At 43.5% G+C, this 22,751-nt stretch overlaps 1 protein-coding gene across 4 annotated transcripts in view; it reads left to right on the forward strand.

Moving 5' to 3' along the window:
- Positions 1-289: 289 nt before the first annotated feature.
- The window catches only part of epha7 (eph receptor A7), an 85,101-nt gene continuing 62,639 nt past the window's right edge, over positions 290-22,751 (forward strand). For all 4 annotated transcript variants that reach the window (XM_076755622.1, XM_076755623.1, XM_076755624.1 and 1 more), the window contains exons 1-4: positions 290-472; positions 1,999-2,063; positions 2,680-3,349; positions 21,141-21,296. In XM_076755622.1, coding sequence (XP_076611737.1) covers positions 379-472; positions 1,999-2,063; positions 2,680-3,349; positions 21,141-21,296 — 985 coding nt within the window. In that variant the 5' untranslated portion in view covers positions 290-378. The remainder of the gene's footprint in view (positions 473-1,998; positions 2,064-2,679; positions 3,350-21,140; positions 21,297-22,751) is intronic.

The raw sequence follows: 22,751 nt of genomic DNA on the forward strand, positions 1-22,751 counted from the left end.
TGTGTGTTTGTTTCGAGCCACCAATTGTTCTGGAGAATCTCTTGTCCTTTTCCTGACGAAAACCAAAAATATCTGAACCAAGTTGTGGCAGCATTTCCTCCGCCGTGCATCCCCTCCAAAAACCCGTCCACTTCCACGCGCCTATTGGCCCTCGCTTTTCGTGACGTTGCCTTCCCGGCGTTCCGGTTGGACAATGCCTCCGCCTGTCCACCTGACTGACATCGCCGGAGCCACAGTCTCCTCCCAGCGGTAGCCGACGCTATTTGAGTGGGGACCAGCGGATTGTTGTACATAGAAACGCTTTAGTGTCGTCAATGGGAAGCACGCGAGACGGTGGCAAAGCGAGTTACGGTCTAGATTGAAATCCGCGGCTGCACCATGCTCTCCAGGTCCATCCCGTGTCTGTGGATTACATTTTGCCTTCATTTATGCTGTTATGTAGACAGCGGGGAAGCACAGAATGCGAAGGAAGGTAAGTTCTTAAAGTTTGGAGTCTTCCATCCCATCGCATTTGGAAGGTGTCCTCCAGAATTTCTAGACATGTGTCTAAATCCATCTGACGTCTTCCTCCATTCTCTCTATTTCCTCTTCAAATCCCACTCAAAAGGTGGATGTTTTCCGTTGCCAGCGCGGTCAGATGAGGCCGGTGTACGGGGATGACAGCGCTGTGCTCCCGGGCTGTTTGCGAGCGACCTCTCGGTGTTTTTACGCACGGCAGTTAAACGCCGTGGAGCACGGATCAGATCGGGGCTCCTGTTTTTTATTTCACTCCAGCGCCGATGCGCTGTCATCATAACTAGCCTGCTCGTTAAAGATTAACAATCTGTCACGATAAACTAGGTAATATCAGCGGATCGATCGTCCCAGCACGCTCGCCTCGCTGGAAGTGAGTGAGCAGTCTATCTGGACGCAGCTTCGGAAGGTTATTTCCTCCAAAGTGGCCTCTGTCTAGTCTTGTTTCTTAGAAGGAGAATACAGTAGATTGATGCGGTGCCGTAATCTGCTTCAGACGCCCAAGTTGGCAAGAATCAAGGCTATAAAACGCCAAAATAAGAGGGGATTTAAATAACTCCAAAGGGCTCAAATTTGGCACTTTTAATTGAACGGATTCCGTTTCGGTGAATCACATTATGTTATGCGTAAAAACAGAAAATCACAGGGCAGGTACTGAATTTTAGCCACAGAAACTACAGTGAAATAGCCGAGCGCGTTCTGGAGGTAGCCCGGTGTCTTATATGAATGATAAATCCTCGGCGTTTAATTTCGCAGAGCTCCATATCAGACTGCTGTAAAATATAACTGGAGAATGTTTCTGTACAACGGTGCGTCCTGGCTGCTGCCCCTTTCACGGCGGAGCTGTCCGCTGACATTAAATATGATTAAAACAACTTCATTTTTCTGAAAGCCGCCGCGGTGCCGCTTTGCGCTCTCGCACGCTTCCTGAACATGAAACAGGCTGGTGGGTTGACAAATCTCCTTCTCAGATTAAACCTGCAAACAAGCCGCCTGTCAAACGGGTCCACTGTAGTTTAGGGGCCGTTTCGATCAGAAAATAATCCCGAGTTGAAGCACATGTACTGTGTGTGCGTCGGAATGGAAGCAGCCGCTGCTTTGACCTTAACGCAACAACTTCCACTTCAAAATTGAGTTTTAACAAAGTGATGCGTAAAATAAGCCCACATTTAATTCACTTAAGGTTCTTAAACCCTATGCGTAATGACTCTCGGCACATTCTCACGTGTCTCTGTTTCTAGATTATTTAATTCTTCTTTCTGCACACTGTCAATGTCTTCATTTGTTTCCCAGAAAGTTCCCCGCAGACACGAGGACCTGTCCGCTGCAGTGTGTATTCTTATTGAATGTTTTTGCTTTAGCTACTGCTAGAAATTAGGTCACGGTTATATGCGCAATAGATATCGATGTGTGGCCTATCAGTAATACCCAGCCCCGGTGCCCCGGTGAGATTTAACCACCTGCGTCTTGGTTTCCTGTCACTAGTGATTCTACTGGACTCCAAGGCACAGCAGACGGAACTGGAGTGGATCTCCTATCCTCCCAATGGGGTAAGTCTGCAGAATCTCTGCATCGCTGGCACAAGGATGTACTCCATATCTATATTTTTCCCCGAGCTTTCTCTGATGTCCCACATCTGTGATAGGAATAATAATATGTAACGGAAGCATAAAACATAAATAAGGCTGGGTAGTCTAAAATTCCCCGCTCACAAAAGTCTTCCCAGAATAAAAAATAAAGGATGCAAGGGGTTGTTTCTGCTGCTAAACTCTCGGAGCTTTTGACATTCTGAGCACAAAGGCCTTAAGCAAACCACTTCCAACCTGCTAGTCTGATTAAAAGCAGGCTGGGGGAAACTTTTTCAATAAATAATGTGAGCAGAAGCAGATAAACTGAGCGCAATCATTCTTTAAAGATGTGTTTGTGCGATAAAAAAAATGCAACTGCTAATCTCCTTTCATTCACTGCAGTTTATCTTAATGAATACTGTCTAAACCGACTATATTTCATATACCTTTGTCATATTCATTACAGAGTAATCACCTCCAGTTTGATTGCCAATCATTAGACGTGTATTTCAGTTTGATGGCTTTCACATCTAAATTCAGCATGGTGACGTTCTCTAATGGATGTATTCATTTGCAAATGTATGTCGTCTTCTTTCAGTGGGAAGAGATCAGCGGCTTGGATGAGAACTATACACCCATTCGCACATACCAGGTTTGCCAAGTCATGGAGCCCAATCAGAATAACTGGCTTCGGACTAACTGGATAGAGAAGGGCAATGCCCAGAGAATTTTTGTGGAACTGAAGTTCACCTTGAGGGATTGTAACAGCCTACCCGGTGTGGTGGGCACATGCAAGGAGACGTTCAACTTGTATTACCAGGAAACAGATTCCGAGGTGGGCAGGAGCTTAAGGGAGAACCAGTACGTGAAAATTGACACGATCGCCGCAGATGAAAGCTTCACCCAGGGCGACCTGGGCGAGAGGAAGATGAAACTGAATACAGAAGTACGCATAATTGGCCCCCTGTCCAGGCGTGGCTTCTACCTGGCCTTCCAGGATGTAGGGGCGTGTATCGCCCTGGTCTCTGTCAAAGTTTATTACAAGAAGTGTTGGTCTATCATTGAGAACCTGGCCACGTTCCCAGACACCGTGACAGGATCAGAGTTCTCCTCGCTGGTGGAGGTCGAGGGCATGTGCGTGAGCGATGCCGAGGAGGAGGCCGACAACTCTCCCAAGATGCACTGCAGCGCTGAAGGGGAATGGCTGGTGCCCATTGGGAAATGTATATGCAAAGCTGGATTTCATCAGAAAGGAGATGCATGTGAACGTGAGTGCCTGTTCCTTTTCTTTGTTATGATCGGAGTGAAACATATATTTAGTAGTCATTTAATTGGCTCATTAGCATTCCCAGAGTTTTTTTTTTACTTGTTCAATTAACTTTTAGAAATCAGTCAGGGGCATCCTGGATTTCACACAACTAAAGGTGTGCCAAAAAAAAAAAAAAGCAATAAACTGGGGAGTGTTTGTGATTTGATTAATGCAAAGCAGGTAAATGACAATTTAGGCATTGCTGGCTGAATAGCTGTGTTGGCAAATGGGATTAAAGGAGCTGATTTGACAGCAGTAAAGATGGATAAAGTACTGAGGCCAAACATCCCCAGTGTAATAATTGGAATCCGTGTTAATTGATTATGAGGCTCTTAATTTATAGCCATGATTCTGTTGACACTAGGATTAAATAATAACTAGAGTTTAACTACTCAGCTCGAATACTCCTCTCTGTCTTACTGGCAGCGAGCCAAGACAATCACTAGCAGAATACACAGGTTTAGAGGAAGTCCAGCCAGTCTTTCAGTATCTTTCTGCCCCGGCCAAATGACCCTGACAGAGAGGGAAAACAAATAGCCGTCGTACTGTGGCATTTAGGCCTCGGGATATTTATGAAGGAGCCTAACAGGAAGGGCAAATACAGCCTCGCCGTGGCTCAGTTTTACATTGTTGTGGTGCCGGATCGTGCTGCTGCAATTAACAGTAACATGCTTTCTGTCACTAAACGCTCAGAGGGCTGTTTTCAGTGGCCACCTGACTTGAAAGATAAAAATCACTATGGATTAAAAGGGGGTGACTTAGGTCACAGAACTTAAGTGGCCTGCCTTGTCAGCCCGGCTTTTTTTTTTTTTTTTTCAAACAAAGTGGGCAACCTCAATCTAAGCAGCTTATGAGGAGCAGCAGCCAGTAATGTTAATAATTGAATGGAATGCATCTAAGAACAAATTAGTGTCCCTGGCAGACACGCTTTTATGCCATGCTGTCATCCATTAGGGACCCCACTGAGTGAGGTGTGTTAATGAAATATATTAGGCCATGTAATTTAGAGCAACACAAGTCGGGCTGTGTTTCTAATGTTAGCGTCTATTGCTGATTCAACCCCACAGAGCTCTGTTTTATTGTTCTTGTTGTTTTAATATGCGTAGATGTAAGATCCAGTTGTGCCCTTTGGTGGAAAGAAAGCCCACAATTTATTTCCACGGGGAGGGCGATGCAGCATAACAACCAATAGCTCTGGCTGGCTTGTCAAAGTAATTTTACAATGTTTTCTTATTATGTCTTGGTGCAAAGCTCTCAGAACAGAAGACTGTTGCATATCTCTATTAATTAATCTGTTCATGTGTCAACTCAAACAACTACCTAGATATAGGCAGCAGCGCAGCGAACCTACCCTCAGGTTGTTTAAAGTCTGAAGAAGAAGGCTCCTTAATGTGTATGTGGATCAAATTCCAGTCTTGACACTGCACCTTTATGAGCTTTATCTCCACTGAGGCATGAGAAGCCTTTGTATTAAGGGGTAGTTAATCTAAATAAAATGAGAATCACGGTGCACCATCAGCACTTCTTCCAGCAGCTCCACTGACATTAAATTGTCCATTCAGTAGTTTCCCCCAGCACAATCTAAAAGCTATTCAAAGTATTTCTATCAGCTGAACAGCAGAGCAATAAGTCCAAGTGGCTGTGACTGTTAAAAATGTGAAATCCTGGCATTTGTACCTCAGACTAGCTTGTCTTAGTGGTGTAAGAGTACATCTTTATAATGGTGCCTTGTGGCGATGCTGCACCTTTAGTATAAAAGGTTCCGCATGCCTCAAACGAACTACATTGTATGAAGTGTGGTCTGAACATGTTTAAAGGCAAAAGTGTTTATACCTGTTTTAATGGCCAGACTGTGAGATGGGGTGAGAGCCTGCCTTCATAGAGAGGGGGAGATGCAAAGAATTGCACAAATGGCTAGTGTACACTTTTGAAGAGTCTCTCCTTGAAGTCTCTCCTTGTGTCTCACTTGTGTCTTATTGTGTCATTTGTACACACGGAGAGTGATGGAAATAGTTGTATGAAAAATAAAAAAAGGAAGCTTGAGACATAAGTTGAAACCCTACCTCGTTGCACCTGGCCAATCGCTACAGAAAATGGTTAGAATTGTCAGATTGTCTGTTTTTGGAATTTAGGGAAGTTGCTGCAAACGTCCTGCTTCTACCAGTGGAAAGGTGGTTTTAGATGCTGATGGACGGTCCAGCATGAGCTTTGTATGGAGACATCTGAGTCCTTTAGCGATCAGTGACATAGCCAGGATTTTGGCATTTTTGAATAGCCACCAAAAAAGCACATTTTCATCCAACAATTCAAACATTTTTTTTTCTGTAAATTATATCTCCCAACATGAAATGTGTGGGGTGTGGGGCCACAGCATTTCACATGCCAGTGACTGATCTGACAGGCACTTGTTCTGAAGCATGCTGATGCCTTAAGACAGTCCTTAACTGGCCTATTTTAGTATCTGCAGTCTGCTATGATTATAACATGGCCGGCTAGTAAAATATTCAGCCGCAGGGCGGGCGCAGGTGGAGTTAAGCGAGTCGAGCTGTCAGTTATGTCATTTGAGAAGCCCCCTCTGTGGATGCAAAGGCCTCCTCCGAAATGTGTTGTGATCCACTCATTCATCACCGTCAGCAAAGAGGGACCCCTTGTCTTTCACCCTACGCCCCCCCCTCCCTCTGTCTCTCTTTAACTCTTTGTGTGGCAATCTGTGGCAGTAAATGTCACTCTTCTTCTCCGCCCGCTGCGTTCAGTAGTCTCAGTGTAATGGGTGTTGAAAAAGGCCAGTTGAAGTGTCCCCGCAGCCTGCGCGGGCTTCATTTTGCGAAGAAGTGCGTGTTGTGAAAATAGCGTCCATTCATCCGCTGGTCTTGTTTAGCGCTGGCTACTGGTTGCAATGGAGCCACAGAGTCGTTTAGACAGAGAGAGGGCCCTTGTGGGAGGACATTGGCGTCTTTGTTTCGCTCAATCGCGGGAATGTATGTTGTCCGATTTTGACACATCACATCATTGTGGTACTAAGTAACCACTGCCTGAGAAACGATTGTTGACCCTCGACCAAAAAAGTTACAGGCCTCTATCTGGTGGAAAACGGATAAATCAGGTCGTATCTCGCATGCTAACAAGAGAATTAATGAGAGGATGCAACATCCTGTAGACGCTGGCGCCATCCATCTTGACTGTCAGGGAGTTGGACAGAAGTTAGTTGGAGACTGATTGATGATTGAGCCCCTGAGGGAAGCGGCTGAGCAGTTGGGGTCTGACCACGACAGCTAACGTGTATGGAGGCCACCAGGCAGCCCCTTGCAGCCCTGCCCAGCTCCAGGCCTGGAGAAAAACTGCACTTAGCATTTCAAATGAAGCCAGGAAGTCATGAGTCAGGAGGTCCTCATACATCTTGATGCTCCTCTGATTGATAAGGTGCGAATTTAATACACCAAATGGCTGTCTTTTACAACGCACACAATACAGCTTAATTATGCAAATGATAGGTGTGCGCCAAATCCACAGGAGACCTAAATGGACCTAAATCACTCAAGATTGAAATAAATTGTTGATGGATGGGAGCTCGTCCTGTCACTGTCAGTGTCTACTTCCTGTGAATAGTAGCATTCTTCCACAGCCCAGGGCTTTTCCTCCTTGTTGTCTTGGCCTGGCAGGTAGCAGTCAGACTCACAGATGTGGTGTTCTCTGCTGGCAGTGTCCTAAAATTGATCACTTATGGGAGGACTTTGAGACATGAGATTTGGAGAAGCTAAAGTGTTTAGATTAGTCATGTCATAAAATGACAGATATTTTCTGTTTCCAGCTTCTCAAATGTGAGGCTTTGCTGTTTGTCTCTGTGTTATGCCAAGCGGCATGTGCTGGAACTATTTGACCGCCGAGGTGCTCAGTCCATTTTTGCTTAAGAATTAATTCAACGAATAATTAAAGATTAAAATGATTGTAGATTAATGTTCTGCTGGACATGTCATCAGTTGTTTAAACAACTGTTTTCAGTTCTAAAGACATATTTGAATTTTTGTTGGATTCCCAGGATTATTAGTGTACCAACTTACAGTCATTTTTATAATGTATTACATATCTCTGATTTTGATGTTCAGCACATTCTAAGAGCTACTGTATTTCATAGTTCTTGCAGCAGAGAGAACAATGGTTGTTCAAATCACAAAAAAAGACAATGAATAGGGTGTTAGATTTCAGTTGAAAGCGCTCTACTGAGAACAGACGTAGACTCTTCATGGCCAGAATGACTGTATTCCTGTACAGTTCTTTAGCTCTAATTCCTGCTCGTTAGTAGAGACTAAACCACAGTTACATTTAGTTCTGAAGAGAAGGCGAAGTGTTTGAAATCGTGTTTTGGCAAGCTGCAATGAAGAATATTTATTTTCCTTCCATATACAGTGTCCCCATTTAAATATACACTTCCAAATCAGAAGTAAAAGCAAGAAGAAGTTGTTTCCCAGGGATACACTTGCTTGAGCTGGTGCCAGCAGCGCTTTCTGTGGAATCCGGCTGCCCTGTCAACACGTCAAATTAAATACAAATACCTCATTTTACACACAAAAAAAAATTTCAGCGGAAGGCCCATTCACAACGTCTATTTATTTGGTAAATATTTGTCTCTAAGTTACATACATATGGGCAGCACCAGTTATGCTGAAACAAAGGCAATTATTTGCTCCAACTGAGTTCCACATTGATAGGTGTAACCGTGCGGTAAAGATGGATCTAAAACACATGATCTCAGCACAGAGAGCTGATTTTAAAGAAGGACGTTAGGCCTCCAGTGTCTGGTCACTGGTAATGGGTTTGTCTCTCACCTCTGCTGATAAGCTACAGCCACTGCCTCATGCATACATGAATATCAAACAGCTGATGGAAAAGCTCAGTGCTCTCAACTGTTGTAGGAGCACAAACCTCGTTCAGAAAACACTAGATTATCAGGAGCAACAAAAACAAATCCCATGGGATATTTTCCGAATTCTAGTAACCTTATGGTTCGTTACTCCTAACTCTTGAACCCTAGGCTGTTTATATTCCCTTTATACATAGGCTTATGGCATAGTCACTACATAGATAGGCATGTCATATATTACTTTCAGACCAACTTAGTTTTTTCAAACATCTGTCTATGAATGGATAGAGGAGAGTGATACAAGGATATACGATTCCCCATCACTTAGTCCTGTCAAACAATAATCAACTGAAATACTGTTGATCTTAAAATTGCTGATTTTTGTTGCCAGATCTGAACACGTTTCTTACATGACTACAAAGCAGATTATTGTTGTGGTTTATCCCTGGTGCACAGCAGAGATGGTGATATTTCTGGGTAGAGTAATCGTTGCTGATTCCAGGAGTATGCGCTCAATGTGTGCATTCTGGTTTGACTGAATGATGAATGAAGGGATGTGATTCTAGATGCAAATTGCACAAAGCAGCTATATCATGCTATTTCAAGTTGACAAGAAAAAATAAAGGAGTGATGACTTATCAGTATCCAGGTCTTGGAATTTGACCTGCCAGTCCAAATTTTAGACCCTGTGTTGCATCACATGAATAGGCAGAATCCAAGTAAACAGCCCTCATTCTCACACAAACAAAGGCATATGGTCAGCCATACTAGTAGGAGACTTTGTTAACCCCCTAAAAGGGAGACCTCCACGACTCTGCGTCAGATAGCGTTATTTCCAAGGTGACACCGGGGTCCACATTTGGCCATGCATGAGGTCAGTGAATATTAACTTCATTTACACATGGCTGCAGACCAGCGCAGCGCCACAATGGAGGCCTGCCTGTTATGTTTAGTAACATGAGCGCCCTGGCTGACAGGACACTGTCAAGAAGGAAGATGGATGACCACAGCAGTTGACCCCTGATCGCCAGAAGAGTCACCTCTCCGGCCCCCTCTCCCTGCATGACAAAAGAGCCCTCCCTGCAGTGCAATGGCCCTCATCTCCACTTGCACTAACAGGTTCAGACATCTCCATCGATCCCCGCTTCCATACCGCTTGCAATTCTAAGCTTTTGCCCTTTTTAGCTATCCAAACTGTGGCACAGATGTCTTTTTTGTAATTGCTTGCCTGCTGACTGCTTGAGCAGGATGTGAGCAGACAGGCGAACTCCATGTCAGAAGACAATGTCTTTGGTGTTCCGTGTTGTGTCGCTGTGGCTTGAGGGTGAAAGTGATATGTGACTGGGCCCGGGGTCTCGCCACCTGAAGAGGCAGCAGGGAGGACCGTGTTGTCAGTGGAGCTGCTCCTCTGGGATGCTTCAGACCATCGGCTCTGTACTTCAATCTTACTTGAAGAGGAGAATCAATAACTTATTACATAACTTCACACCTTTTCCCACTTACATCCAGAGCGGAGGAAGCAGAACTTAAAATGTGCTGAGGGTGGTTCTGGTGCAGGAAATTCTATTTCCTCCAGAGAGTTACGTTGAAATGAAGACAGCTTGGCAAAACAGGAGGTATCCAATGTTTGCATAACCAGAGTGGGGATAAAAAAACTTTAGAGTTCATCTAATGATTATGAATATTATCTAATCATCTGCCAGTGATTTTGTGGACCGTTTAAATAATTGTCAATAAAATGTCAGAAAAAAAGCCAAAAATGCCCATTATAAGTTCCCAGAACACAATGAAAATGACTCATTCTCTGCACCTATCTACAATATTTGCATAGCTTGAGATGACTGGGGGTACATGAAAACAACTGAACTCATGAGTTTGGATTTCCTGACTATCTAATAGCGATCCAGATTTGCACAAGCACTTGTGGGCATCTGAGGCTGAGCCAGTGTCTTTGTGTCAGGGGAGGCCACGGGGGCCTGGCCACAGCAGTGACCAGAGGCTAGTTTCACATTGTTCCATTGCTTTCTGTCACAGCTCTGGGACCGGCGTGGTGGGAGGGGTTGCTGGTGGATTGGGATGGGCTGGGGCTAGGTCGGGAGGGTTGGTAGGCATTGGCACAATTCAGAGATAATGCTCAGTTGCTGACTGGGGACATTTTCAGTGCCGATTTCGCTTGGGCTGCAGGGGGCTTTGGATCGGCCAGACCTTTGGACCCTGTGCTTTCATTCCCAGAATGCAGAGTCCTCCCCTCGTCTGCGCTGTCTTTTAGTACAGCACCCTTTTTAGAGCTGACCACCTCATCCATTAAAGGTAGCCGCCTGGCTGGCCTTAAGGGCCCTCTCTTCTATTTCCATGTGGGTTAAATGAACTAAACAAAAGACGATTAGGTAGGGACATTTTCCATGTCACTGAGAATCCATTTCAAAAAGCTCACTCCACATGATAGCTTAAAGAAGCAGAGACCTCTTAGGAGGACTGCACACAGACTTGAGATACAGCTGCTGCTCAAGCGGAGTGAGAGGCTATAAATTTACTGATGTAATGGGTTTAATCTTAAAATGTCCTTACATTTATCACCTCCAGATCCATGGAATAAATCAGCAGGAGAGTTGGAAGAGCAAACAGGTGTTGAAGTTTGTTGTTTGTAATGTTTGCTGTCAGCAGCAACTGTAATGAAGCTGAGGCGGTTTTCTTTACTGACATCATATTATTTCCTCCTTTATGTTTTACTGAGTGAACAAACAAACCAACACACACACAAACACACACGAGATTAGATAAGATTGGCATTATTGTATTTTTTTCTGGTTAACAAATCACTCTTTCATTTAGATCTGTGTCTGTTTCTGAGATTTCTGCCTCTGTCCCAATAAAAGGAAGGTGAATGTCATTAGTAATGCAAAGAGCATTCGTACATAAAAACATCACTGGTACTAAGTTCTGGTTGTGGTTCTTCTGGAAAATCTTTATGTCTAAAGTCTCATGTCTAAAAGGCAAAAGTTACCTGCTTCATAGTGAGGCAAATCTGCAACAAATACAAATTCATTATGTAAATTGATATAAATATAGATTACCACAAGAGATGGTAATCTTGATTTAGACCTGATAAAGTGTTCATTAGTTTGCTGTTTAATTCCAAATTGTCCCACTTTTACATCAAACTTGGTGGACTGGCTGTAGCACCATAGCAGGAGCATTAGCTCAAAGTTTAGTATAACTTAATCAGCGTCTGGCTTTGATCTTTGCTGTGAACAACGGAGCAGCCACTTCCTTTGGGTTTTCTCTGCTTAGAGGGCAAAGCTGCATGCCCTCCAACACAGTGTAAGGGAATGCTAATCTTCTCTTTGTTTCTCATGGAAAGCTACTTATCTCCCGCTAAGCACAGGTACCTCGGATGAATGGGTCGGTTGTCTGTATGTGTGGAGTGCAGCAGCAGCCAGACAGAGCCATTCCAAGTATGTGTGGGGTGAAGGGAGGATCCAGCCCAATATCAGATTCTTTAACCGTTTAAACTTGTGTTTCAGTGGCTCCTTTTAATCTGACTTCTTTTTTGACCTTATTGTAGCCATGTCCTGTATTGTAGCCTTCCCTGCCCACGGAAGGTGTTGGTGTTCTAAATGAGCTTGTTTGGAAGGGGTTTGACTTTGAAACTCTATCTCCGTCCCATGAAGAGATTTTCAGCACGGTCTTAGTTCTTTTCCTTTTCTTTGTGTGATCTGCCACTGTTTCCCAGAGCTGGATAGGCGCCTCGCCTCTCATAGGTGGGAGATTAACATGTCTGCCGGCAAAAAACCCAGCTGCTGAGCATCTTTTTTCTTTATTGAAAGAAAAAAAAGATTTAGAGCAGTGCAACGTGCTCGGAGGAAAAGGAAGAAATCGACAAACACCTGCTGCTTCCTTTGTTGCTCCTGTGATCAGACTAAAAAACAAAACGTGCCTGAGTGTTAAAAAAGAGTAGAAACATAAACTAGAAAAATTCTTAAGCATAATATCGGAGTACTTAAAATACAATTTAGATGATGCGAAGCTATAAACAAAATGTTTGCAAGCACTGCAGTAAGCTTAATAAATAACTCATATCATCCTTCGAGGCACACTTGATTCCTCTAAAACCTTTGCAGCTACAAAAGTCCACACATCACCCACAAGATGAGATCAATTGAGCTGTCCTTTGGCTTTTCAAGTAGAAGAAATACATTCAGCTAGGATTTTTTTCCCAGGTCTGCCTGCCTGTGTTGCTCTGAAATTACTCACAAGATGTACTGCCTCTTACTTTGCAGAGGAAAACACCACAGGCTTTGGTCCATAAAAGAGATGCAGCCATAGTTCAGTATGCATAAAATGCCAGTAAACAGAGCCTGATGAATGTCCACACCAAGGCCTACTATTTATTGAGGCAAAGAACATAAGTCACATCTAATCAGAGCAATACACATAAGCCCCAGGCTACATTAATGCATAAGAAATAGGCTCTGTGTGAGCTATTGACATCCTTCTCTATAGTCGGAACGCACGGTCATGGTCCTAATCGTATGCCCTGAAAGTGAAACCAAAAAACATAAAGCAGGAGTTGGGTTTTTAAATAGCATTTCATGGTTGTCTGAACATCCAGCTAGACACAGGGTATTTTGAAATAGCTGACAGAGAGTGTTTATGGCAGTATTAAGAACGGATTGCAGTGTAATAGAAGCAATCAGACGAGTTTGAGGGAGAGAAGTCCTTTGTTTTTTCACAGGTAGCATAGGGCATCAGGAACATTTCTTTTGGCACCAACTGGAATATGCGTGCGCACAGGATATGGGAAACTTGTCAAATAGCAAAAGCTGGCATTGAAGTTCTGGTCAGATTCAATTCAGGTTTACTCTTGTTTACTTACTCTTTAATCAGGCAGTTCCTCATTTGAAGTCTAAATTTCACCAAATGTAGGTTCTGTTTTATTTAGGCAAATTTCTTGTGAGGCCGCTTGAGTTCAGACAACATTTAATATTTGAGTGTTGGCAGATCAACCTGCCAAGGAGCAAAAAAAAAATCTGCTGCCGGGCCCCTCTTAACCCTCATTCCCCTCACTCTCGAGGCAATGTGTCTAGCATACCCACATTAGAAAAAAAACTACCTGGCTGCAGTTTAATGTGTGAAAATGTGATTAAACACATTCATTTCGGAATATACAGCATATTCTCACAGAACTATATATTTTACAAATAAAACGTAGAGTTTGACACTAGATTTTGACACAGGACCCTTGTCGAGTCAGGCTCTGAAGACCCCTGTCACTATTGCCATTTAGTGGTGCATGTTTCCAAATTAGCTAGCTGACATACAGTAAAGCTGGAGCTTTAGGGTCCCCGGCAGTTCTGAGGGCCTGGGGCAGTTCCGTGCTCTGCATGGTTGGTAATCCAGCCTCGCATCTGAGAAGTTTGACTTCTTTTGTTGAATTATGAAAAAAAAAAAAGAAAAAAGATTTGTAGAAATACATCTGGGATAAAATATTCTGAAGTCAAGGTTCACCAAGCAGCTTTTGTCCACAGCTTTTGACAACATCCCATGGCCCTCTCAGCAAATGGAAATTGCTCAGCTAGAATAACATGTTTGTGTAACAAAGTTAGGCATTCAAATGCCAAAATTCTGTAATCCCTCTGCATCGAAATATAGAAAAAAGTATAGATAGAGGAACATTTCAATAGACTCAGCCCTGCTCAGAGGTATGCAGAGAAGCCAGCTCAGCACTGGATGTCAGAGTCATGCAGACAAACTCAAAAACACTCGGAGGAAACATACTCTCCTGAACTAGGGGCGACAGGCCCCCCATCATACCAGCCCTGTGTTTAAAGATGATATTTATAAAGACATTTCCCTAATGGAATGGCAGTGGTGAACGTTTTACAGAGAGAAATGCTGTTTTTTTAAATAAGAAAATAAACTGTTTCCTTTATCACGCTTGACCCGTTCCACCTGGCATTCATCAGCGGCAGGGCCTGCATGTTGGTCCTGTCGGCTGCTCTCCTCCCTCTGCCTCTTTTATCACTCTAATGGGGTGCTATCTCCAGGCTGCTCTCTCCGGGTCTCCGCAGCCCCGCTCGGCTCCCTTCAGCGCGCATTCTTTCCACATCCATCCCGACACACAGGCGGATTTAACACATAATCAGGCCGGACGGGAGGGCAGCCGGAGAAAGGGGTAGGCCCAGCCCTGACAGGAATCATCAGGCTAGGACCATGGAGACAGAAAGGCCCACACCAGTCATTCTCACTCTGGCCCTGGTAGTCTGCAAAAAAACAGAGGGAATCTTCCACATTCTCAAACTGCAGCTCACTTTGAGAACCATCCGCTGCAATGTTGAGGCAGATGGGGAGAAACTCAATATCTCAGCTGCCCTGCTTGGACCAGCTAGAGTCCTCCGTGCTCAGTAGTAATATGGATTGTAACCCTGATTGGATTTGTGGGCTGCAAGGAAGCTCAGCTTCCAGTTTCTGCAAGAGAGACTATTGTTACAATTTTTTTGGTACCAGCACCAATACAGTTCTTGAGTCTCAGTACCAACAGCAAAATAATGCTTTTTTGATACCTTCCTTTGTAAGACCTGCAGTTCAAATTGTGTATCTTTCCGCAACTGCATCTGCAGAGCTACAAGGGTCCACTAGGGTCCACATCCATGTCTTTGTGGATATTTGCATTCTGCTCAAAATATGTGACTATATAACTGTACACACATCCACCATTGCAGACAGCGAATGAAGTATAAACCAAACCAGACCTAGTCAGATTCTGATGATAAATCTGATGAGCATTTCTGGCCCGTTTGGGCAGATTCCTCTGGATAGTTGATCCTATGCACACATTTCATTTGATACCTTTAAAAGTATAGAGATTCAAAACCCAGTCCGAGTTCATGAACTAGAAAACTACACAGAAATGAGAAAGGGCAAATTTGGAATTCCATCTGTCAGCAAAGGCACAATATTAAAATGGTATCACATTGTGGCTTTTGGTTGTAATAAGAATAGCAATCCTGATTGGATTTGTGGTTTGAAAGGAAGCTGGGAAGGAAGGAATAAAAAAAACAACAATTTATTAGATACTTTTTCCATAAACCTCAAAATATACTTTCTGCATCCACAGAGCCACGCAGATCCACAAAATGGTGATCTGTACCTCTGCTGGGGTCTCAGATCTGACCAGGCATTCATGGTCATGACTGATACATTACATTACAGTCCAGTTTGATTCTTGGTGCCATGGATGCATCTAGGTCGGCACTTTACCAACCAGCCCCAGAACATAGTAAACTATGCAGAAAACAAAAAGGGCAAATTTGGAATTCGATCTGTCAGCAAAGGCACAAGATTAACTGAGGAGAAAAAACACACCAAGTGCCATGGCATCACCCCCCAGACAAGGGAAATGATTCTTTTCTATTTTGGCCAGGAAGGGATATGTCAGGCTGTCGCATAAGGAGTCACTGGCCCTCTCCCACCCCCCTTGCTGTCCCTCACCCAGAGTGTCATGACACTGCCAGTGCGTGAGAGAAATTGGATGTAATTCAAGAATGTTAAGAAGCTCAGCTCAGACGAAAAAGAAATAAACCGAGATCTTACAAAAATACAGAAGTCCGTTTTCTCCCTTTTTTTTGTGTATGTGTGTCTGCATAAGATAAGGAGACTTTGTTTTATTCTCCGGGCCAGTGTGCGCCGTGATTGAGACACTATAGTCGCAGGAGCGTTTGATTATCTTTATCCCACCACTCTGAGGACCTCTCCTTTCTCAGGCTCCTCTTCCTCTCTCTGTGGAAAATTGCTGACTGCAGCTTGTCCCCACACACATCACTGAATGAAAGTGCTTGACCACTGGAAGGGAAATTACAGATGCTGGCTCTGTAGCCTGCCGAGGAGCTGGCTGGAATGTAAGACTTGTATTTTTTTTTCTCTCTGTTTAACCTCAACCCGCTTCTCTAAGGACTAACTAATTTCTCAGTGTCGTAAATAAGCCGACTGTTGTGTCTGCCGCTGAGCTTTTTTAACAGGCCCGTGTCTACAAGCGCAAACCATTAGTCGGCCTTTATCTGTGCCAGAAACAGGCCAGACTTACATAAATGGCGCTTTTTTTCAACGAATCACCCTCATACACTTCACCCTCACTAATGTAATTATACGTTGGACTGTAAATCCTCTTGCCAAAGTCAGTGCGAGTAGTGAAGAGTCTGCGGTTTCGTATGATGTTTTAACATGTTTGTGTGTCACTGTTTCCCAGTAAGGTGTCAGTCACTTTGTCAGTTGAGAAGCTACTTGATGAACAGGCGTGGTGTAATTGCTTTGTAGATATTTCCACTCAGAAGCAAAGTGTTGCTGCAGGGACAGTTGACAAAGAAGCTCTCACTCACTATCATCCAAACTCGGCATCTCAGAAGAAGAGTTTCTCTTCAGCATCTGGTGCCAGGAACGGAAACTCGCCAGCAGCGAGTCAGTGTGCACTGTACTGCTGCTGCTGGGGCAGGAATGCCGGGCCGGGACGGCTGTGTTTGTACTTGTCACTCAATGCACTGCCAGTGGTGGGGAGAGCTGCAGAAACACTTACTTGCCTGTGTCATGCAGGCATTCGATTTTTGAGGCCTCATTTGCCGCCTTGTTGCTTCTGTAAACATTTCCAGGTGCCAAACCCAGTCAGACGCACTGATAAACACGTGGACTTTTTGCTGAAAAAAAGCTAGAAAAAGAACTGTTGAGCTTGTCGGCTTGAGTAAGTGGTGTTTATTAAAACATGGGTCTTATTTGTGTAGTTTGGGCCATCATTTCTGTCTTTCCTGAAACCCTGAGCTCATCAAAGTAATTTTTTATATCGAGGATCATTACAACACCATGGCAGTGAAGTCCACTGGGGCAAGAAACCCAGGAAGTAACGCGACAGGTTGTAAACAAGGCGACAGTTTCATTAGCATGGATGCCGATACTGACCATTTTAAGCGGATTAGGAATTGGTCACACTAAATAGTTTTCTGTCCATTTGCTGCCATGAGGTAACATTGATGTATAAAGCTACTGCTGATACCAAGCCGTTTCCTGCAAGTGCTTCACAAGAAATGCATTTTGATGTGAATTTATGCAATAATAGGTCTCAACTGCTCAGAAAATGAGGAACTACTTTATATTGTGTTAACAAAACTTTACCAACTGAGAGTTAAAGAAAAAATGTGGAGAGCTGTGTTGTTCAGCAGGTCACTCTTTATGAAGAGCTGATGTGTAGCTACAGCCCTGCGTTACTTTAATCTTACTTTGACACAAGTAGATTTATAGTTTTTACAACTGGGTAAAAAAGAGCATGTTGGATGAGTACAGAATATCAGCCGGTACCCTCAGTGGGGTATTAGAATTAAATCATTACTATTATAATTACATAATTAGTCATAAAGGGTGAAAATGCTGAACCCTAACCAACCGAAATATGTTGTAACGAGTTGGAGTTTTCCAGTAAAGCTGGATGTACTTTCAAAAGCCCCCCCCTCTTCTCAGCCTTGTGCTCATCTTAATCTGGGCTGTGGATCCTCTTGTTTGCTGGAGTGGTGGTCGCGATGGGAGATAGCCTCAGTCCCTGCCGGGCTTTGCCCCTCTGCACACCGGCCACCCAGCAGATGAGCTCTCAGAAACCCAAAGGCAAACAGACACGCTGGCTTATCAGAATGTTTAAACAGCCCGGCATGGTGGGAGAAAGCGTGGTCTTAGACAGTCTTTCTTGCCAATCTTTAACCTGCTGGAGAAAGCCCTTCAGTGTCATTATCAACATCCATGGGGGAGTGTTTACACTGCATATGAGATACTAGACATGGCCTCCTTTGCTGTTTGTCAAATGCTATCCTTCATCAGACCTGTATATACAGTAAAATGCAGCTAAATATGATGAGTAAGCACTTTGTAGAGTGTACATTTTGCCTGGTCAGCATTCAAGACCCACTGCTCACAGCCTGCTCATGGGTCTGTTTTCAATTACTGGCTTGAAAAGGTAAAGAAAGATTAGAGATTAAATCATGTATTCTTTCCTTTTGAAAAAAGTCTTGTTTTGAGGCTGTGGCAGTGCAATAAATGGAGAATGACAGGGAATTCATTGTAGCTGGAATAGGGATACCCTGAGCCTCCTCTTCAAGCCACGCTGGAAGTGTTAGAACAAGAAAACTCAGATGCCTCTATCCTTCTTATTCTGGAGCTGTCACAGGAGGTGGTGGCCAATATATTCCCCTGGAAAAAGGACATAAAAACCAGCAGAACTGAGATCTGTAATGGGGGGGTGCCCTGTATGAAAATCATAGCTGATTTCCCCCACTGGCCCATGAAAAATGCATTTTTGTTGTAATTCGAGAGTCTGTATGCAGAGCTATTCACAGAAGTATGGATATCTTGCAGATTGTTTAAGAAATCATGTGGCATACGTAGAGTGCAGTTTTTCACCAGGCTTAGCTCTGTTTGGCACACACAGCCGGTCACTGTGGATTAGTCCACTTGGAGGCGAAAATAGCCAGGCTCAGAATTAGGGATGTATATCGTTAGGATTTTATCGATACCGATACCGATCCCGATACTCCTTATCGGTACCGATACTTATCGATACTCTTATCGATACTACAACATGTAATTTTGTGTAAAAAATAAAGACGTTACAAGATGTTAAAAGATTCAACCTTTTTTTTAATTACCACAAGGTAATAATAAAGCTTCACAGAACAGTGTCAGAACAACATCTTGTTCAAACCAGACTGTAAACAGACAGAGCCATACATGGTAATATACTGGAGCCTGTACAAGGCATACATACAGTATATATTGACACATGCGCACACACATACACACACGCATGCATGCTCGCTCGCACGCATGCATGCCCGCATCCATCCATACATCTGCAAACTTACTGTGACTTGACGTCGCAGAAACGAAGCCGGGTGCCGCTGGCGCTGCCACGGTGATGCAGTCTTTAGCGTTAGCCGTCGTCGGGCTGCTAACGTGACTAGCTTTCTTATAGCAATCGAACACGCCGCACTGCTTTAGCTTCATGTTATGAGCGCGCTCCAAGTGTTTGGTCATATTGCTAGTGTTGCCCCCCTTGGACGCAACCTCTCTCTCACAGAGACTGCATCGAGCCACGTTATCATTAACTTTGACAAAGTACGCCCAAACTTTTGAGCGCTTGACCCTCACCGACATGATGGCTCAGCCTGAGCTCATCACCTGTAGACGGCGGCAGTGACGTAATTACGCGACGGCTGGGTAGACGCAGATAAAAATCTCCAAAATAAAGTTAAAAAAAAAAAAAAAAAAAAAAAAAAAAAAGGACCGATAAGAGTACCGTTAGGCAAGAATCTTAACGGTACCCTGGTACCGACCCAATTACGGACCGGTACCGAAAAGTACCGGTCCACGGTATACATCCCTACTCAGAATAGACATTTTACTCCTTACTGGTATTTAAACATTAATGTGACAAATGCATGTGATTCACAGTGAGGTTGCTATGAATCACAGCGTTTTGTTTGCCATTTAAGTTCTGCCTTTGTCATTACTTGCTTTCATAGCTTTTTTGGGAAATGACAATCATTATGTAACTTTTAAAAAATGGTGGGCGGGTGAGAGAATGATTTGGGTTTGAGAGTAATTCTTAAATTGCTGTCTCACCTCACAGGCAGTGGTGGGTATTTCTTGAGAAGTCCTATCAGTCTGAGGTTTGTTTACTGTCTTGGTCAAAGGTACAATGTTGAAATGATCCATGTGCTTGTGCTTGATATGTACGCTTATCTCTGCTCTACTGAAAAATGTTTCGTCTCAGAGAGAGGACTTGTTATAAACAAGCCAGACCTCTTTACTGACCTGAGGATTCACCAGAATAAAAATAGCCTTGTTATTTTCTTTTCAAAGTGAGAGGTTGTAGTTTATCCCTGGGCTAATGCTTCAACATGAGGTGTGCGATGCTGTTTCATGGCTCAGCCTGCGTGATGAAGCCCAGGGGGGCAAGCTCATTCAAATACTGGCTGCTGCAAGATGTGAACACAATGGTTTGTTCTGTCATGCCCTCTTCATGATGGGACTTCAGGTGTGAAGCGAAGACTCTTTCAGACCGTGTTTGCACAGGACTAATATCACCTGGAGACATTCAGTGATTCGTAATGGCTGCTGAGATCATCAGCGAATATAATCCCGTGTGAACCTGGCTTATCTGGGGTTTACTAAATAAAAAAATGCTGTGAGAATTTCAGGTATCTATTGAGTTTTTAGTGAAGGATGGGTATCATTTGGATTTTCTTTTATACCATACCTATTTACCCACTGGGGGCCCAGGGGTAAAAATGAGCTGTGGACCACCACCAGTACGAGGAGTTTTGTTCAGTACAGAAAAATGATCCATTTTCAGGTAGTAAGTTTGAAAAAGATAAACATGTTTTTCCATGAAATTCCATCTTTGCAAATAACAAAATATACCAAACCTCACAATGCATAAGATTTCAATGCTATTCATGTGGCCAGACAGGAATTTTGCCTAAACAAAATAGTGTCAAAAGGTTATTCAGTTATTCAAATGAATCAATCTGAGTAGATTTGAAAGTTGTTCACAACTCATAGACATGTGACATCAGTGAAAAGGGGCTTCAAGCAGACATGTAGTCATTTTAAGGGGTCAACACTGCCCTATTCGGCCATCTTTTTCTTTTTTTGTCCCCAAAAATTGAGTATGACAAATTGTGAAAATGAGTACTGTATTCCACTTGACTTCATAATGCAGAGATTTATGGCTAACTGATAAATCATGTGAGATCCCCGCATGACACTGTCTGTGCAAATAGAGTTTTTTTTAACTTTTTATTGTGTGTTTGTCCTCTCTTTGCCTTGGCCTCATTCTGTTGTTTTCTTCCTCCTTCAGCATGCGGTCGTGGTTTCTACAAGTCTTCCTCCCAGGACCTTCAGTGCTCTCGCTGTCCGGCACACAGCTTCAACGACCGTGAGGGCTCCTGGCGCTGCGACTGCGAGGACGGCTACTACCGAGCGCTCTCTGACCCTCCGTCTGTGGCCTGTACAAGTAAGTCTGCCATGCCGTTGCTAGGTAAACACGGCACAGATCACTTGCCGGGATCTGAATTTAAACAGCCACACATGTGAGGGAAAAAACACATTGCGCAGCTTATGCCAGACCTGCTCAGCCAGTCTGCAGTGGTCTCATGAAAGCCCCAGATGTGTTCCATAGCAGTTCCTCTGCCTCCCAGTATGTCATTATAATTATGTTTGCAGGCTTACATGTCTGTTTTCTGTCTTAGCTGGTTGCTAATGATGAGAGGAGCAATTTGCCATTTCCCGTCTGAAAGATTGCAATTACAGTCAGCAGCGGCAGTCCAGGCAGCACCCTGCGTCTTCATTTGTCCTGGCCAGTGTAATAGTTCTGTGACAGCCATTGATGGCTTATTTACACAGGCTGGGGAATTCAGACTGAAAGGTGGAGCTGATTTGCTTCCAAATCCATTCTCAAATGTGGTTATTTCAAGGTGCTGCTGGATGTTTTTTTTGTGTTTTTTTTTTTTTCCCATTGATTTTAGCTACTGTGTGCGGGGAGTGGCACACCCCAGCGGGGCAATGTTAGCACTCTAATTTATCTCTGGAGGTAAACAGCACCCCTTAACGTAATCTCTGCACCTTATCTGTGTGCCTTCATTTTACTGATAATGTATCACAAGACTCCTGGAAAGGCCCACAGGCTTTTGGCTGCTAGATACACAACTCTTTCATTCTTTTTTTTTTTATTGACATAACTCTTCAGGAGCAGAGTGGATAAATTAACATACATTTTGTGGTTATTTATTTTGTACCATTTTCTGTTGATTAAAAACAACAAAAACAGACATGCATATGCGGGAAAATCAGCATGCCTGGTTCACACCCTGAGCAGTGCTGCTTTTCCCCTGAACACCCAAAGTAGGCCAAGTCAGAATCTCTAATATGTGTGTGTGTGTGTGTGTGTGCGTGTGTGTGTGTGTGTGTGTGTGTGTGTGTATGTGTGTGTGTGAGAGAGAGAGAGAGAGAGAGGGACAGAGAGAGACTGCTGGTAAGATATTATGCAAATAGTAGAATGTTTTAGTGCTGCATTGGCTTATCTATGCATTAAATCAAAGAATCAAAGAGATGATTATACAGATAGCAGTTTGGATTTAATGTTGTAAAAATCAAATGAAAAATGATTCTTTGTCGTTTCTGGGTGTCTGTAAAGCAGCTTGTTGAACAACATCTCTGTTTCTGCCTACCCGAATTGTTTGCATTTTTCTACATATCGTCAGTGCACAGGTGTGTTTAAGCTGCACCTTTCCTTCAAACCTTTCATTTCATTTTTCTAGAAAAAGTATGTTTCTACTTACATAAGTCAAAATATGTTATCCGGGAACAAATATTTTAATTAAAAAGTGAGTATAGAAAGAAGAAGAAACAGACATACCGCTTCCCATTCCTGTATAATTAGCTTGAAATGCCTATTCAAGACATCCGAGAC

The sequence above is a fragment of the Chaetodon auriga genome, chromosome 18 (assembly GCF_051107435.1).
Source record: "Chaetodon auriga isolate fChaAug3 chromosome 18, fChaAug3.hap1, whole genome shotgun sequence".
Lineage (NCBI taxonomy): Eukaryota > Metazoa > Chordata > Actinopteri > Chaetodontiformes > Chaetodontidae > Chaetodon > Chaetodon auriga.